Here is a 19279-nt window from a genome sequence, read left to right as displayed (position 1 = left end):
TTATGCAAAATAGGAGTACATTTGCATAATTAATGAGGATATTATAACATGGCAGTTTTTTTTATGTATCTCTTGTCCTGGATGTGATATGGTCTTGACATTTGGCTGGTAGATAGCTTGCAATGTCATGACAAAGTGGGGCAGGTTTCAGCCCCTAACATTTAATTTCGGGACTGCAGGGGCGTTTTTGTCAAGACATTCTAAAGAGGATAACTGCAGAAAAGATGGATTGGCATCATTTTAGGCATGCGGGTACCTTAGGCAAAGATGTTCATAATGATATACATTTTATGCAAATGAGGACCTAATTTGCATAATTAATGAGAAAATTGTATAATTCCATTGTTTTCAATAACTGGACTTCAATAAATGTAACAGATGTTAACTATGATGGGTGGAATATAAGCAGATACCAAATATGGTAATGTGGAACTTATTTGCATAATTTATGTAAAAATTGCAAAAACGCTTAATGATTAATGATGGGAATTTTATAATTGTGACATGTGTATGTTAGTCAATGATGAACAATACCATGCATAAATTAAGTTAATGTGTTAGTCAATTGCATGAAATTTACGAAAGCTCTAAATTTTCATGGAGGTATGAGGTCGCCGAACTCCAGTTCAATACTGCATTTACCATGACTGAACTAAGCGAGGCTATTTTGCTATTGCAGCTGTACGGTGTCAGCTACTGACCAATCTGGCAAATGGAGTGGTCAGTCCTCCCAACCGCAATACGTACCAGGACGTGGTGACGTTTACTTGTAACCAGGGTTTCGAGCTGAACGGAGCAAACGCTGTCACTTGTAGAGCTGACCGTACATGGAGCAAGGCTATCCCAAGTTGTACATGTAACTCTGGTGCACTTTTAACCGCCGGTAACCTATATCCGTTGTGTTTAAAAAAAAGGGTATTCAGGGATATGAAGTCGACGGATGGTGGTTTCAAATTGTAAGTTTAAAGCCATCGTCTGTTGACTGCATATTATTAAATATTCTTTTTTCTTAAAACAACAGATATAGGTTATCTAATCGTGATGTAATCATGGGCAAAATATCTTACGCACTATAATTTATTAGTGCACTCGAGCTCTCTTTGGAAGACGAAACTTCCTTCATCAACTATCAGTCTAAGACATGGTAAGAATTCGAAACAATTCACTTAATTGATATACATCCTAACTGCTATTTGAATTGCAACATAGCCCATGTATCATTATGTACGTATTTACTTCGAAGAAATATTTATTTATAGGACTTAAAAAAGAAGCCAGATATATTCTCTTTTCATACTTTATATTTCTTTGACATTGTTTTCTGGTAGTATACCGTACATTTGTCTTTGTATATAAGTAAGGAAGTAATTATTTTTTCTTCTTCATTTCATTGTACACAGATATCACGGAGGGCTACATCGGAAATGGATTCAATTGTACAGGTATTTCATTAGAAATATCATATACTACCGTACCGTGTTCTGTTCTTCATACCATTCTATGTCATCTCATTTGTTCACTACTCTGTTAATAATCTTTTCCCAACTGTCTCTATCTTCTGCTTTCCGAAGTCAAGACGAAATTGATGCGAATGAGTCAATTAGTTCCTGTTGTTTAAGTTAGAGGCAAGAGCTAACATTCACCGTATATCAATTTAGAACTAAGTGACTACTTTTTGGTGTATCGAAAGGTGGTATCTTACTGCACTTGCGTCAAGCTTGCGGGGTTCGTTCACTGCGTCACTGTTTTTGTTTTGTTTTGTTCTGATTTCTTTATAATCTAAATATTGCGGAATACGCTAAAGTATGACTTAGAAGACGAAAAAACACGAGTAAGATGATTAGTTATTTATCTCTGAAATTCGTAGAGTATCTTTCGAAGCCCGCGGTGACGTAAGCTTGACGCAAGTGTAGTGAGAGTGCACTTTAACCTTCATCGACGCTTCTGTGACCTTTTCGGTGGTAGCACTTCCATGTGATCGTCTGGACCTGCAAGGCTGGGACATCGTCTTCCTCCTGGACAGCGCTGATCTAGGCAACGAAAGGCAGACATTCGAGGAGGTCAAGAGCTTCACCAGACTGACCATCGACGAGCTGATAGACAGCGACGGTGTCACCCGAATAGGGCTGGTGCAGTACGATGACACCCAGAACACGAATTTTAATCTGAACCAGCACCAAACCAAGGCTGCTATCCTCAATGCTGTGGACAGCATCGAATATCTCAGTGGAGGCACCTACACGGGAAGAGCAATCCACTATGCACGACTGGTTCGAATAGCATTTTGATATGCTTAAAATGGTTGATAAATTGCTCTGTTAAGCCCCGGTCACAAAGCGCATAGGATTTCTTGCGATGGCATATTCCGCATATCGTACGATGAGCGCAGTAAATCGCAGCAAAATCGTAAGCAAAATCAGCCATCGCAACGCATCGGATGATGTTCAAGATTTTTCCAGCGTCGCACGATTTTTCACTTGTGTCTCTTCTGTATAGCCGTCTGACAGCTTTTGTGCTTCTTTAACCAAGAAAATGTGGACATAGCTGTTGAATACCTTCCTATAATATCTTTAACTGTAAAAATACATTAAAAAAGACCATGACAGCAAGAGTATTACAAGCAAAAGTTCAAATCAAGCGCGAGTACTGGTATGGTTATCTCGGCCTGCTTGCCGACTCTACGTGTCAGGCTCTTTCGAAGATCGTATCATGATATGCTATCAACAAAAAGGTGCCATCATACAAAAATCATATCATAAGCATTATATCATATATATTTCTGACTCATAGAGCCTGCCTTTATGTTCGAGTTGTCCCCATGGTTATTACGACTATGGTAAAGTGACCCAAGACCGACGAGAGCTGAGAATTGATCTAATTTAAACTCACGTGCACGAAGCGATCAAACAATTGTCTGCATCACCTGTGCGTGGCGCGCTGTTCTCTGGTTGCGACTGTGGCAGTTGCGATTGATATATTTTCCCTTTTAGTTAATATCGACAATATCAGGGAAAACTGAAAGCATTACAACACGCTAAAGATTCATAAATCTATAACCTTACCAGTAGACAAAAATTGCCGTAATGAAGTCTGCTATGGGGGCAAATGAAATCTTACGACGATATCGAAATTTTGAACATGTTCAAAATCCATTTCAGCTCTTTTTTTCGTCATAGAATGCTCCCCGATTTACTATGATTTACTGCGATTGACGCAGGTACGCTCTTATGACCTCATCGTACGATGCACTACGCGCTTTGTGAAATCGACTTTATATATTTAAACTATTGCTTCCGATTCTCCCCCGACTTACTACGCACTACGCTTATACCGCGGCCGCGCATCGCAAGGAATCGTACGCGCTTTGTGACCGGGGCTTTAGGCTGAGGTCGTCAGGGATGTACCCCCTGCCGGACTCCGAAACCAATGCGTCTGGGTGGACTGCTGGAAACTGGGGGTACTTCTCGATGTTTCCTACGGCTAAGTCTCTGCATCTTTTTGTTACCGTGTCCCGGTTTCATTTTAAGGCCACAAGGTATCCCACGGGTCCTCGCAGGGGTCACGCCCAAAAGTGTCAGAAACCAGCCGGCGAACTGCCCGACAGGGCCCCTTTTTGCAATTGGGACCTAAGCCTAAGTCTAATGAAAGGTACATCAAAGTAATATTGATGTTTATGCCATGTCTGACAAATGACAAATCTTATTTCTTGTCGCAGATCTCCTTTTCAACTGATATTGATAATGGGAACCGTGAAAACCGCCCCGATGCGATGATAGTCGTCACAGATGGCGTGTCCATTGACCCCATCACTTACGCCTCCACTGCTTCCAGACACCAGGGCATAACGGTATTTGCCGTCGGCATAGGAGATAGAATAGACAGGGCCACGCTGCAGCAAATAGCCGAAAATGACGGAAAGGTTTTCCAAGTTACGGATCAAGCGTCTCGTACCCGGGCTATTAGATCGTTGAAGGGATGGTTTTGCAGAGGTAAGTATTCGCAAATTGTCTACGTCGTATAAACATGTACACTGGGGCACTCAGGTAGTTTTTTTGTTATGATTTCTTCATATGCATCTTATGATATCTTATAATCATTAATTACAGACCATTGTAAACTGTTTAAGCTAGTTACTTATTACTATTGCTATACCCAAGTACATTTTTGTAATTACTACCACCATAAGATTTACATTAAAGGGGCATTCCACTTCAGAAGGGAGTCTTGTTTTCCAATAGATAATGTGTCAATGAATACATAATCAGCCGAATTCTGTGAAATTCACCTTGGGATGGATTACGTGATGTGTGTTTTATAAAACAATAATGACACTCACTAAACGCATGCAGACCCTACCCATGCATTCCCTATACGCATAGACACTTTGTTGATCATACCTTTTTTCGGAATAAATGAGGTACGCTAAGCAAACCGAGAAGGCAAATTGCTCATAAGATAGCAAAGAATACAAGAACAAGACGAGATTTCTTAGCGAACCTGAAATTAGTTTTGTAACCTTACCTAAAAGTTTTGCATTGTATTCAGCCCTAGGATTAATTCAATTAGAGGGTACTTGGGGAGTTTAGTAGAAGACTGGATGCTTTTGAGGCATGTGGGGCAAATGGGTACTTTATCGTATAATGTGAAGTAGCATGCAGTTATCACTTCCTAAAATTAATACCTATCGGAAAATAACACTCACGTGTGGAGTGGAATGCCCCTTTAAGGAATTATGTAATTCTTTTACAATATTCAACATTATTTTACCCTTACGCCTTATTCACCTATGCATCACTAGATAACAAAAATACACACAAAAAACAGTCATTGTAGAATATAGAGTAAGCTATTTCTTCACACTTTAACACTAAGCTACTCAATAATTTAGGCACATGCATTATATACTATAACCCATTATGTACTATATACTAGTACTACAACACATTTTCATGTTTTTGCAGGGACGTTGTCACTGACTTTTTGGTGTAGGGAGGTTGTAACTATTTAAACGTCAGTGCATGAACACTTCAGCTAATTGATAAGCATTGGTAATTTGTCATCCTAGGTGTTTACTGTGGAGAACCACATGCACCAGCATCTGGTACCTGGCAAGGCACGTTATACGAGGGTGGAAGCGTGGATTACAGCTGTTCTGACGGTCACACACTGGTCGGTACAAGCTCCATCACATGCCAGAGAACCGGCACGATCGGAACCTGGAGTAATACCAATACTCCCATTTGCAGAGGTAGGATAATGCACACGTTGAAATTGGGACATCTAGAGAAATGAGATTTAAATGTGGCGAAACGACTTCTTGTGTTTTGTTGCGAAACGACTCATGCCTTGTTACGAAACGACTCACTTTGTGTCGAAATGACGTTGGCAAACTGGCAATGTGGCAATCAAAACGACCTGTTACAAGTTTTACTACTATCGCGAGTTGCGTTGCTATTGCAATTGGTTTCCATTGTAAAAATGAAAACCTTTAGAATTATTGTTCAGTGAACTTATTGAGGCACGTCTCCATAGCAGTACCTAGTAGTACGTAAGAAGGGATAAAAATGGTAACCAAAGAACCACATCAAAGTAAGAACCATCCTTTAGAAAATCTCACAAAACCAACACTTCGACGCACTCAGAAGTCTTTGAGATTTTTCAGAGCTAATTGGAGGTCTAGTGCTGGACACTGAATATCCATGCAAGAACTGTCTTCGGTCGCCATACATTAGCGGTTGATCGTTGCAGATGATCGACTTGTCCAGTGATGTTTTCCTATCATTGTTGTTTGCTACATATCATATCATTTTCTATTGTTTAACTTCAATACGGTATAGCGTGTCTCCTACATATGATGTTGTTATAGTATTAGCCAACAAGATAGCAATAAGTCAATTGCTAATTTTTTCCATAACATTTTACAGTTGTTGATCACTGCAGCCCTAACATGTGTGAAAATGGAGGACAATGTTTTCCTACGGTTACTTCCTTCCGCTGCCGATGTGCCAGTGGATACTCGGGCGATACATGTGGTGAGTTTTAGAATGTGTGCCTTTTACATTTGCAAATACAATAAGCCACAGTGGACGAATTTCTTTATTCTTTTTACTGATCACTGCTACCAGATCTGACATGCCCTCCCCAAAATGTTGGGCGTGGGGGGGGAGGTAGTCTCGTGATGGTCGGATTTTTATTTCACATAAATTCTAGTTTATACTAAACCTGGCCATTTATTCAACCTAGCAAGATTACGAAAAAAGTGAAATAAAAGGTAGTGAAGTGTAACTTCAAGGTGTTTGAACCGTAAGCCAGAGGTCAATTTGGTTCAAATTGTATCGTGCCAATGATCTTGTACTCTCGGAAAAGACAATTAACATGTCTTTCCTCCCCCCCCCCCCCAGGTGTAAAAATGGGTACTTGACTTAGGTTTTGGCGGTAAAATGTGGTGGAAGCAAACTTTAAGGTTGGAAATTTGCCTCTAAAAATGTGTCATAGACACAATCAATCGTTCGCTTGCATCATGAGTTGATGCGTGGCGTCTACAGACAGCTCTGACAGTAGACATAGACACAGCAGACAAGATTTAAATCACTGCCCCTAAGGCCTTGAATGCTATGAGAGTACCTTTACCTAAAACAAGACATTGTTTTATCCATAGACCGTATATGTCAAAAAACCCCACTTCATTCAGAAGTTATACCCTCGGCTAACAACGTTTTATGCAATAAATTAAGGGTCTTACCAAAGCCAATATGCAATTTCAGGCAGACAGCTGCAATGTCCAGCATTGCCCAACCCAATCAACGGCGCACTGAGTCCAACCGGAGTAGCCACCAACCAGACGGTGGTCACCTTCTCCTGTAACACGGGATACGTTCTGATCGGCGCTGCTACCACGACGTGCCAAGCTGACGAGAGATGGAGCAACCCTGTTCCAACATGCACACGTAAGGTCGACAGTAACTAAACACGAACTACATGCACGTTACTCATCAACATTACCTACCTACCTACTCCCTTGACCTCCAGGTCTTGTGGGGAGGGGGTACAAGGTAGACATGAAGATAGAGAACATTGTGTAACAAAAAAAACTAAATCTATCCACAAAATGGGTCAGTTGTTAAGTTAAACTTGAAAGATCATCTGTGTTGGTAGAAGTCATTATTGAACTAGTAAAACTGTAATATCCAACAAAAATTCTTTTTTACAAATTTTCGACTGAACAGGACAAGTCTTTGTCAAGGAATGAACAACCCACTGCTGTTGTGACGGTGGGCGCCATAGACTTCGAGTCCTGCAACCTATGATCCACTGCTTACTGAGTCACGTGTTCTATTTGCATAACGTGACGTCACGACAGCAGTGGATTGTTCATTCCTTGACAAAGACTGGTGCTGTTCTGTCGAAAATTTGGGTACGTGAGTCCAAATTGTGTGTTGGATATTACAGTTTAACTAGTTCAATGGGTCAATTGTTGCTAATTTATCAACTCCGCTGCATCATTTCAAAATTGGAAAGCTTGTTAGATTTCTGTCAGTATCTCATTGATTTATCATGGTCATGCATATGGGAAACAGCATCATGGCCAATCATGTCCATGGTACGCAAAACAAAGTGCTAAAGTTTCCATGTCCGAGTTATAATTCGGTAATATGTATTACCGCCACATGATCCAGCAAAATAAGGGAAAATGACAGTTTCTTTTCTCTTTTGGCATTAAAGAGTAGGAGTCAAAGGACTTAAAAGCTGATGGGATGTCTTTATAGCTACCACAAAAGCCACTAGCATCTCGTTTTCTGCTGGCGAACATATTTGTGTGTGCTATTGGGCTTCTATCATCTGTTCTTACTACCTTTTGACTAGTCTTCTTAGTGTTTTTAAAGTGTCAAATGCTAAGTTCATACGGGCATTCTGTCTTATGTCTGATACTAAAGCTGCTTTCCATTTGAACGAAATGTTGCTCCAAACACCATTATATTAGTATATAGTAGGTTTTTGATCAAAATAATGCCCCCCATTGCAGCCAGAGAGTGTCCGCCATTGACGGCCCCAGCTAACGGAATGCGGACACCCACAACCAGATCGAACTTCTACACGAACACGATCACGTTCACCTGTAACTCAGGATACGTACTGAGCGGAGTCTCCCCTTTGACCTGCCGAGCTGACGGAACATGGAGCAACACTATCCCAACATGCGGACGTAAGAAAAGTTTCACAAAAAGTGATACTAGCAATTCCTAGCCGGTTATGTTGCCATGAACTTAGACGTTTGTTACAAGCTTCGTGCAAGATTAATTCTAGCAAAGGTCCTCAATTTTGTTTTGTTTTTTGTTTCTAGTATGATTAGTTATTCAGACGTTCTACTACATAAATGTTGACTTGAGTCCAGGTCTTAGAAGCGTTAAAGGTTCTGTTTAACTTAAGACTGTTTACCAATTTTAGGAAGACAATGCCCCGTGTTGACGGCCACCGCTAACGGAGTGCGGACACCCGCTACCGGATCGAACTTCTACACGGACATGATCACGTTCACGTGTGACACCGGATACCAACTGAACGGAGTCTCTACTTTGACATGTCAAGCTGACGGAACATGGAGTGGTAATGCCCCAACATGCACAAGTAAGTTTTCTGAAGGTCTCATACCACTATTAGACCGTACCATTGGATTCAGGTAAATTGAAATCCAATATAGAAACACTGGTGTTGCTTTCTATCGTATTCCTATCCTAACGGATACAATTATAAAACGATAGTTATTGAATTTCAAACTGCAATTACCCAATATCTGCTAGAGGCAAAGGCCTGACCGCAGCACTCAGCTCAAAGAAACGTACACGTCCAACAATCGCTTGTAATGTGGAACATTTAAGGCATCTTGATAACAGTAATGCACAAGCTTTAATCTCATTTTTTTCATATCAGGTGGAACTAATGAAAGGGAATTTATCATCCAACTAAAACATCCCTTTGATACAATGTTTTGGGTTCGGAGTAATGCAGGAAGAAGACGTGACAACTATGCATTAATAAACAAGTATTTTCTGTCCTAGAAATCTACATTTCCTCCACAAAACGGTTATTCACTTACACCACTCAGACCAATCTATACTGTAGCTTTTAATCTGTTACTTGATAATAGTTACCTGTATGTAGACTAGACCTCTGACCCCCAAGTTCCAAACCTACGTATCAAGCTTAACTTATGTTCTACTGAAGACGGTTTGTCTTCAGGCTTAATCTTGTTGTTTCATTTGAAGTATACGTCAACCATTGAAGTTAGTAATGTGTATTCTACGAGAACTGTAAATGTATGTATATGTGTTGGCACCCAACTCAGCTGAGTGTCGTTGTGGCCACCCAACCCAAACTATGGGACACATTACAAAGGCCTGTGTATATATAAAATACAACACGGCGTATTCCGTATCACCTGAGGTATCAGCTCGACCGCGGGTCGGATCGCACGACGGCCGAAGGCCGGAGGGTGATCCGACCCGCGGGAGGGCTGAGACCGAGGGTGATGCGGAATACACCGTGTTGTATTTTATTTACGTCATACCCACCTGAGAAAACCACTATTTTGATGCTATTTTGAATGCGCCAGAAGTTGAACAAATTGGTTGCCCTCGAAAAAAAATGCGTTGCAACAGTAATGTTCCAACGTCCGAATCAGGTATTCGAACTTTCGATGGCGCCGTACTCGGCCCACACGAAACATGTTCGATTTATTCGAATGGAGCCCGTGTGATAACCCCGGGCCGTACGGAAAGTTATCATCCGGTCCGGAACACCCGTATCGAACGTTTTCGCGTCACAGGTATGGCATAATAGGCCATACCACCTCCAACCAGGACCAACTAGAAGCTTACGAGAAGGCCGCGGCTTGGCTGCAGTACTGGCACGGAACGATATGATGATAATGATGGCACCCAATATTAGCTGCAAATCCAATAAATAGATAAATAAAGATCTAAAGCTGATCTATGAATGGCTATCAACACGTATGTAACTTATAAACCTGGAACAGCCAGCCAACCAATTACTCACATTTTCATTTGAATAATCAAACAGCCTCAGTCGATCTTGCTCGAGGTCTACAAATGTAGCTGGAGGTCAATGGTTTGCCTCGATGAATCTTTAAAAAGGATGTAGTACCTACACAACCTACAGAAATGTAGGTTGTGTAGGTAGAGTTCATAGTTTTGTCTTATTTTCAATATGAACTCTTGTAATAGGTAAGACTTGTAAAGTTGCTTGATTAAAGGAAAACCAGATTTGATATTTTAAAGAATGCATTATCATGAAAACAATGAAAGCTGTAACAAAGTATATTCATATGTTATCTTGAAATTAAATTACGATATTTGTTCTATTCTTTGCAATGAGCGAATGCGAACTATTTCACAATAGAGTATCTTTACATAAGTCCTCTCAATATGTTCATGGGTTCTACAGGTTCTGGTACAGGTTCAGGCATACAATGCCAGGCGTTGACGGCCCCAACTAACGGAGCGCTGAATCCATCTGCCGGACCGTACGTCTCCCAGCAGGAGGTCACGTTCACCTGTAACACGGGATACCAACTCAGTGGCAGTTCTACCAGTAGGTGCCGAGCTGACGGAACATGGAGTAGTGCTGTCCCAACATGCACACGTAAGTTTTCTGAAAGTCTCATACCACCATTAGACCGTACTAGTGGTGCGTACCTAAACTCATATTCAGGTTCAGGTCCGGAATCAGGTCCAGCAGTTCAGGTTCAGGTCCGGACTTTAACCCTATTCAGACCGGGCTTTTTTGGTCATCCCTGGACCGGGGGGGGGCTTTTGAGGCCCTCCACTTTAAAGTCCTATAACTCTTGAACGACGTGCCGTAGGGCCACCAAATCTTTAGGACATAATGTCGACATAATATCTGACGTGTATTTGACGTTTGATGTTACGCTGACGTAAGATGACGTAATTATGACGTCATCAATTTGATTATATTGGCCGGACCCATGAAAAAAGGGTATTCTCACAAAACTTCAAGTTATGCTACAAAAATGTAACAACAAGTGCAGATAACAGAATAATAATGTTTATTACGACTTGCGTTGCCAATAGCAACATCAATGACGTCAAAATGACGTCATAAAATGACGTCATGCACATCTAAGATACGAGTTGGGCTCCGCCATATTATATCGACCACCTTGAATTTTTAAAACTACTTTTTTTGCAACAAATAACCACAAATGGCAATGTAAATAGACTAGATTCATTCATTTAGATGGTTTTTGATGAAAAAATACCAGGTAGTTACATATTTTAAGGGATAATTAGCTTATTATTCTTGATCTGGCCATACGGTCCGCCATCTTGGATTTTGGGCTGATGACGTCATCAAATTAGCATAATTTATGCATATATAATTATGAAAGATATGCTAAATAATATAACATTTTATTTATGTAACAAAATAGCAGTAATATAGCAAATAAATGTGAAAAATACATTGTTATAACCAAAAATAGTGATTTTGGGCAAAACTGCCTGTCACCAAACGGTTGCCATGGCAACACGAAAAAATGGAAAATTTGTCAAACTTTTTAAAATTGTTGCCAACAATATTTTAGGAAAACTCACCAAATTTGGTAGCTCTAGCGTAAGCCGTTCTGGCGTTATAGGACATCAAAGTAGGCGCGGGCCTCAAAAGCCCCCCCCCGGTCTGAATAGGGTTAAGTGACGTGCCAAGCTGACGGAACATGGAGCAACACTGTCCCAACATGCGCACGTAAGAAGTGTTTGGCAGATATACAAGTACTGAATTTCTAAATGTTAATGTTAGACTTGTTGAACTGTTACGTTTTGGCATTGAATCATATTGTTTATTGTTTAAATGTAGTATTGATAAATAATAGTATTGCTAGGTTGTCCAATACTCATCTGAATTTATTCCGCTTTTACGATAATAAAACACCTTGTTATAGAAATTGAAATCTTCCCAATCCGTGTAAAAATAGAGGAACTTGCACTGACAGGGACGATGACTTCCAATGCGCATGTTTGGCTGGGTATGAAGGATACTTGTCAAACAGATAAGTATAGGGTCTATAATATGCATACATCTGTTTGTTACTCCTTTTCTGACCACTTGTGCATTATTTATGTATAGATGTAGAAGACCTCACGAAAGTCACTCTCAGGCAGTTTAAGGCCTGTGACAGCCGCAGATTCTCCAGTCTAGCAGTTATATGGCCGTAACTTTCGAAGTAACTATCAGTTTTCAGCAAAATTTGGCTTGTTGACGTAATTCACCAATATTCAAAATTTGATGACAAAAAATCTGGATTCTGAATATTTTGGGTTAAAAAATGATTTTTTGGTAAAAAAAATAGTGATGCTATTAAAATGGGTCTGTGCCCACTATGAAATGACTGTCTAACAGAGTCATATTTTCTGGAGTAGCAGATTACATCTCTGTGATATCTAATGTGCCCGGGCCTTTTGCCGCTAAATATCGGTAAGGCTTTATTTTGGGTCAAAAACATAGTTTTTTGATAATTTGGGGGCATTTTTTGTACAAATATCAACACAGCAACCGAAATCAAAGATATTGCAAGAAGGCCCGCTTGATTTCCGAAGGTCTAAGGCTTGATGAACGTAAATCTGCCCAAAACTCGTCATACAACCGGTATCCTGATGTGGGCAGCAGCCGATGAAACACTACTTACCCTACAAGAACTGCGTCAAAGTATGTTTCACTGTACGTAACGTTAACCGATGGTAAAACATGAATGTTTTATGTCTGTATCTGCCAAATCGCAGTTGTAACAATGCGAAATTCGCAAGCAGTTAGCCTTATAAGGCATCAGTCAACTGCCATACAATCATTTTGGGCTAGAAAAGTCGATTTTTTGCTTTACTTTGCTGTTTCCTTGAAGTATGAGCGCCCCCGGGCTGTTTTCGGGGGAATCCGAACGCGTGTTCGAACGTTCGGACGGTACCATAAGCGGCGTCCCTTTTTGTTAACTGCATCTGGTTATGTCAATATTTGATAAATACAAGGTCAGTATCTTTAACATTCAACATTAATAGTATCAAGAAAAGTATTTAGTGTGACCCATGCATTCAAACTCCTGTAGCATCCATTGCACCAACTACATCGGCAACTATCGATGTGACGCCTTCTGCTAATCTTGGGACGCCTACAGTTCCACAGGTTTCGACATCGCCGGCGTCCGTGTCTCCCCCAACAGTTTGCTCTCCGATCTGCGGAGTCCTGGCGTCCTGCGTTCTCACCAACGGCACAGCGCGGTGTGTCTGTAACACAGGCTTCAAAGGGGACGGCTTCACGTGTAGTGGTGAGTTTTAAAGATACTGCAATCGATTCGATTCGGCACGTTTTTTCTTCTAAATTCTTGATCGATCATACAACGATTTTCAAACCCCATCGTGATATGTTTGCTTTTAAAATAATTCAAGGACGTTGTGTTTCATTGTTAAACCTCAAGTATTGTTTGTGGTTGCGTGTGTGTGAGAGCGCACACGTGTGTGTATGTATGTGTGTGTTTCTACCATTCAGAATTTGCATATGTTCTGCCAGAGAGCGCTTTTCGTCTAAGGGACTGGTGTCTATCACGCATTTAACGTGGAGATGTACATCTGATTATTTTGTTCTGTTCCTTTATTCATTAGATGTTGACGAATGTTCCACCTCCCCGTGCACGGGTCCGAATGAGCACTGCAAGAACCGGCCGGGCAGTTTTGACTGTGTCTGTCTTCCCATTTACATACGGTGGGGAGATGACGACAACTGTACAGGTACGTAACGTCCTATAAAGGTATCACCACTACTTGAGTCATCTACGAACCCCGCAGTGCCGCAACGGTGCCCAAAGTGCAGAGAGAGTCCACCTTAAAGCCCCCTTCACACGAGAGCACGAATGAGCCGGAATGCCGTCCGAATGAATGTTTTTTTTCTATTCGTGGCAATTCCTCGCAATTCGTACTGTATTCTAAACATTCTTACTGCATTCGAGATATTCTTCCCCGTTCGGCTGGCTCGAAAGTTTTTGACATGTTAAGTGGAGAAATATCGAATGGCATTCGTAGTGGATTCTTAGTGTATTCTAACTATTCTGACTGCAGTCTGACCGCATTCTACGGCATTCTAACATTATTCGAAACATTCTTATCTCATTCGATGGAGAACCGAAACGGCAAGCCACCTCGAATCCTGCCAGAATGTGGCCGGAAGAATATTTCGAATGCCGTAAGAATGTCTAGAATGCACTACGAATTCACAGAAAAAGAAAAGAATTGTCATTCTGACGGCATTCCGGCTCATTCCTTCTCGTGTGAAGGGGATTTAAGGCCCATTTGGAATTCCTACCCGAATGGCCCCGAATGTGACACGAAGTTTGCAAATACTTCATTCCGGCTGGTTCGGCTTGATTCCTGCTAATTCGATTTCCGTGTGAAGGCCCTATTAACTAAAGCATTGATACGAATTTCAGTCTCAAATTAAGTGAGATATTTCTTCCTTCTTTGAAATTTCATCATAGCCAGAATTTTTTTTTAGATTTCATTTGCAAGATGTTAACGTTCGGTCTTTTTTCTATTACATTTGATAGCAACCAGCAGGCATAATATCGACGTCACCTATACAGATAACTTTGATTACAATCCCGACCAACACGATGGAAACAGTAACGGCTTCCATGCAGAGAGACGGCGGCATATGAATGAGGTACGTTCAAAAATAGCTCTCGTTCGCTATATCAACAACAATTAATCAAAGGGTTTTATGATCAGTCTTGTGCATGTGTAGCTATGAAGGACGACTATCGGCGAGACAAAACTGACACTGTGCAATATTAGATGATACTATTTCTTGATAATTGTAACATCTACATGAAATTGCTACTATTTAACTATAACTGCTGCAACAGTTTTTGTATCTTTTGGTCTGAAGATGTTCAGATCAACAGTCAACATATTGGAGTGGTGGATATCTCTCGTTCAGTTATTGTATGTAGCATTAAAAGGAATTCTATTTGCCTTTCATGCAGTTTGATGATCTAGTAGACGATTGGGTGGACAATGTCCCAGATGTTGACAAAGTTGCCACGCCATTCAACAACTTCCGGAGCGGGAGCCTCATTGCCAATAATGACGTCATGCTGGCGGGAAAGCCGCTGTCTAGTGCGCAGGTGCAGGAGGGTCTAAACAGACGAATCACCTCTGATCCGAATTCAAACTTTTTACAAGTCACAGCGAAACGTAATTCAAATTTTACTAGTTTTTCTAGAATCTGTGTGAATTGAGTTAAAAGTGATCATTTTTTCTACAAACTATAGGTTTAAAATCGTTGGACAAAACTCGTCTGTGACTCTTTCTGGTGGGAGATCTAATATGTATACAGTAAAAAGTAAACATAGTCATTGATAAATATTTCGAATAACATCACTCTGAAAGCAAAAGCCTAGACCTCGTGTAAATTTGGTTGACGTTACAGGCTCCATGCGAATAAAAAAGTTTGAATTGATTCAAAAAACAGCTGAACACTATCTAATAACGTTGTTAGAAATTGACATGTTATATCCATACATAAAGTAAATATGCTTTGAACAAGTCGTCTGACCCTTCTCGAGATGTTTTGACCTGAAAACCTACGTCATTTGACCTGAGCGGAATTGTGACGTCAGCAACGGGTCAAAGGGGTCCGGCAGTCGGTATCGGCCCCCGTCTTCACTTTGTGTTCGGATATATCGTGTAAATTTCTTACAGCGTTGATTATCGTCACAGGCGAACTTTGATACGAATCACAAAACGTTCTGTTTGTGAAATCTCTACCTTACAGCTTACGATTACTGCGGCGACTCCAACACACAGGACGCCTGCTACAGTCGGGACTACTGCACCAACACCGACACGGGCGGCTTCACCTGCCGGTGCCCCACGACTCATATAGACGACTCTCCCGATGGCCTACCCGGGCGCAACTGCAACAGTAAGTGGACTCATAGTTATATATCTGGGAACAGGGGGGCCTAAGCATTTGCACGAACCATATGAAATCCGTACGAATATTATGTGATACACACGAATCACTATGCGAAAACGCACGAATATTATGAAATTCGCACGAATCACTATGTGATTCACACGAACCTTTAGTTATGAGATTTGCACGATCCTTATGCAAAAACGGCGGCCGGGAGGAGGCATAATTTTGAGCGTTTCTACCCATGATATTTATATTTCAAGGCATGGAATGGACATTTACCGTCGCAAAGATGTATTTGATAGCCTGTGAGCTGCAAATATACGAAAGTAACGGTCTCCTCTGTCAGCACTGGAACACCAGCGCTGAAGTTGTCGTCAGCACTGGAAGTCCAGTGCTGAGCCAGCGTCAGCACTGGAAATCTAGTGCTGAGGCAGCTTCAGCACTGGGAGGCCTCCTGTCAGCACTGGAAATCCAGTGCTGATTGTAGTCTCAGCACTGGATTTCCAGTGCTGAAGACGTTTATAGCAATTTTAACGAAATTAACCTGTCTAAAACGTCTTCAATCACGTTACTAACTTCTCAAAACAACCTTTTGATATACCTTCTACCGCAGCTCGAGCCATAAACATGAATAACAACGAAGATTGATCTGCTGTCTACAATTACCCCGGCCCTTTTCAGGGCCACCGAAATGATTCTAGAAAGGGCTATATCTATCACAGAATTCAATAAAATCACAAAGTCATGCACAGGTATATCTAAGTCTAAAGGAAATAACTCAGACAGCCGTACGGACGCATGCTACATGAATATTACGTTCAGCACTGGAACGTTCCAGTGCTTTCTAAACGTCAGCACTGGAAGCCCAGAGCTGAAGGTTTTACAGCACTGGTCTTCCAGTGCTGAAAAGTTCCAGAGCACTGGTAAATCCAGTGCTGAACCCGTTACTTTTGTATATCAGCACTCGGTTCCAGTGCTGACGGCAGTTTCAGCACTGGGTAACCAGTGCTGAATGACCTTTGAACAGCCTCGCCGCCTCTCCGCCGCGAGTTCAGCACTTCTACCCGAGTGCTGACGGCAGTTCAGCACTGGAAAACCAGTGCTCGCATTGGGTTCAGCACTGGAATTACAGTGCTGAGGGAGCTTCATCACTGGAACAAGGCCGTTCAGCACTGGAAAACCAGTGCTGATGTTTCTTCAGCACTGTATAGCTGTGATTTAGTTCTGTCAATAAAGATTACCTTTGTTTAAAGCGTAAACTATTTCCGGCGTTATGAAGAAAGTTTATCTGTGTCGGAAGTAATCATAGTACAATGCTAAACTTTCTTCCAATACAGATTTGAAGGTTTACATGGATCAAATTTTTAACGACCACTACTGATGACCAATCACTTCAGAACGTAAATTCGTGGAAGTTACAGGCACGTGATCTTTCTCAGCACGTGATCTTGTGGATATGTGACGTCAACAATTGGTCAAACCTGTCAGGAATTTTATAACGCCTACGGTCCCTGTTCAGTGATGCCTCGAGTGCCGTTGTTTAATAATCACATTGAAAACAGGAAATTTATTGATATCTTGTCCATGTACTCATTAAGTCAAATGCTTGCTTTTACAGAAATGCCCCTTTTTGTTGTCGCAGCCGTGGTAGGTACCGCAGTCGGCAGTCTTGTCGGTGGACTGCTACTAGTGGGCGCTGTTACACTACTGATTCGGCGCTGCCGGAAAGCGAGGAACCAAGAACATGATACAGGTATAGTACATGTACACCAATAAGCAGCTAATCAAGAAAACGGATATGATTCTGGAAACGGTCAGACATGTACATTTAAAGCAACATCCATTGTTTTTCGTCAGTGACAGTGTCTTTTGGCGTATCTTATAACCTTAATGTCAATTTTTTATCGTCGTTAAGTACATATTGTTTATATCCAAAATTGTTATCTTAAACCAATTAAAAAAGGCGGTTCAGGAATACTTGTTTTACTTACCATTCAAGACAATGAGATAAGAGATGTGAGTTGGTAGACATATTCTTTTTAAAACATATAGATATATAAAGTTAACAGGTAGTATTGTTTCTTATTGATGAATATATTATAAGAACTTCTAAATCCAGTTGCTGGACAATTAAGACTCAAAAATCTACTGTATTCTCCAATATTGCAGCGGAGGCAGTTTACGAGGACGTCCGCACACCAGGCATGGCGGTGTCTCAGCGATCCGAAACCGGAAGTGACGTCTACTCCTATCCCATGGCACCCCTACCCGTACCTCCGCTTCCGTCCCAACCTAGCGGCCATTACCAGGAGCTGAGGCCAGCGGTGTACCAGAGTCTACAAAGGCACCAGCGTACAACACCCCAACACCCGAACTCCATAGGAGATAGAAGCGCGTTCACTATCTCGCATGATTTTCAACGTAGTTTGCAATGGCGTCGACAGAAGACTGAACATGTACTAACCCCTTTTATTTATGATGATAACCTTTTTATGAAAGTTATCAAGAATAATTAACTTTTAAATCATTAGATATACGAAATTTACTTAAAGGAATTACTACAGGAGTGGTGGTGTCAATGAAGTATACCTAACATTCAATATTACGTAATCTTTTGTAAACTTTCCACTGCAAATCCATCACTTATTAATCTATTACACAACAAATGTGCAAAAGAGTACCACATCCGCAAGGGAATAAGGAGTTTATTTCAGATAAAAAACAGACGTATTTAAGTGTGCTGAAACCATGCGTAATGTTGACGTATTTTCCTTCTTTACGGATCTATACACCACCTATACGTGTTCGTAAAATACATGTAAAATTCACGTAAAGAAACACGACTGATTATGTTACATTTACAAACGCTGAAATCTTACGTAAAGGCCAGATGTATGTTTCCGATGCATTTAATAGATCTTAAAATCTGCTAAAATATTTCTCCGCCTTTAAGAGACGCCATTTATCATCTAAAGATGTGGCAGTCTTGCTCTGTTCATCTATTACGTTTTGCTCTTGTGCCACAACCGATGCCGATAAAGTACCAGTGTTAGCAATACTTGTTATAGTTGTGAATGTAGGCACAGAAGAAAGTTGAGATACATGGTCTTGTAATTGCATATTAAGTATTATCTTGTACACAGTTGAAAATTTCATTGACGTATATATAGTAAACAGTCAACAATAGAATGGCACTCGTTTTCTGTCTTATCTAAACTACAATATTGACAAATTTTTTGGCTTTGCTGTAAATAAAGGAATGTGACTATGTCTACCTTTTCCA

The 19279-nt window shown here is 40.9% G+C and overlaps 1 protein-coding gene across 1 annotated transcript in view; it reads left to right on the top strand.

Moving 5' to 3' along the window:
- The first annotated feature begins 6409 nt into the window (after positions 1 to 6409).
- The window catches only part of LOC118411135 (P-selectin-like), a 12892-nt gene continuing 22 nt past the window's right edge, over positions 6410 to 19279 (top strand). Inside the window, exons 1-11 of the mRNA XM_035813178.1 lie at positions 6410 to 6413; positions 6765 to 6947; positions 8024 to 8203; positions 8446 to 8625; positions 10462 to 10659; positions 13199 to 13348; positions 13683 to 13808; positions 14621 to 14736; positions 15059 to 15269; positions 15850 to 15999; positions 18166 to 18348. Coding sequence (XP_035669071.1) covers positions 6410 to 6413; positions 6765 to 6947; positions 8024 to 8203; positions 8446 to 8625; positions 10462 to 10659; positions 13199 to 13348; positions 13683 to 13808; positions 14621 to 14736; positions 15059 to 15269; positions 15850 to 15999; positions 18166 to 18348 — 1681 coding nt within the window. The remainder of the gene's footprint in view (positions 6414 to 6764; positions 6948 to 8023; positions 8204 to 8445; positions 8626 to 10461; positions 10660 to 13198; positions 13349 to 13682; positions 13809 to 14620; positions 14737 to 15058; positions 15270 to 15849; positions 16000 to 18165; positions 18349 to 19279) is intronic.

This window comes from Branchiostoma floridae, chromosome 3 (genome assembly GCF_000003815.2).
Source record: "Branchiostoma floridae strain S238N-H82 chromosome 3, Bfl_VNyyK, whole genome shotgun sequence".
In the NCBI taxonomy this organism is placed as follows: Eukaryota; Metazoa; Chordata; class Leptocardii; order Amphioxiformes; family Branchiostomatidae; genus Branchiostoma; species Branchiostoma floridae.
This window is presented reverse-complemented; position numbering and strand designations above follow the sequence as displayed.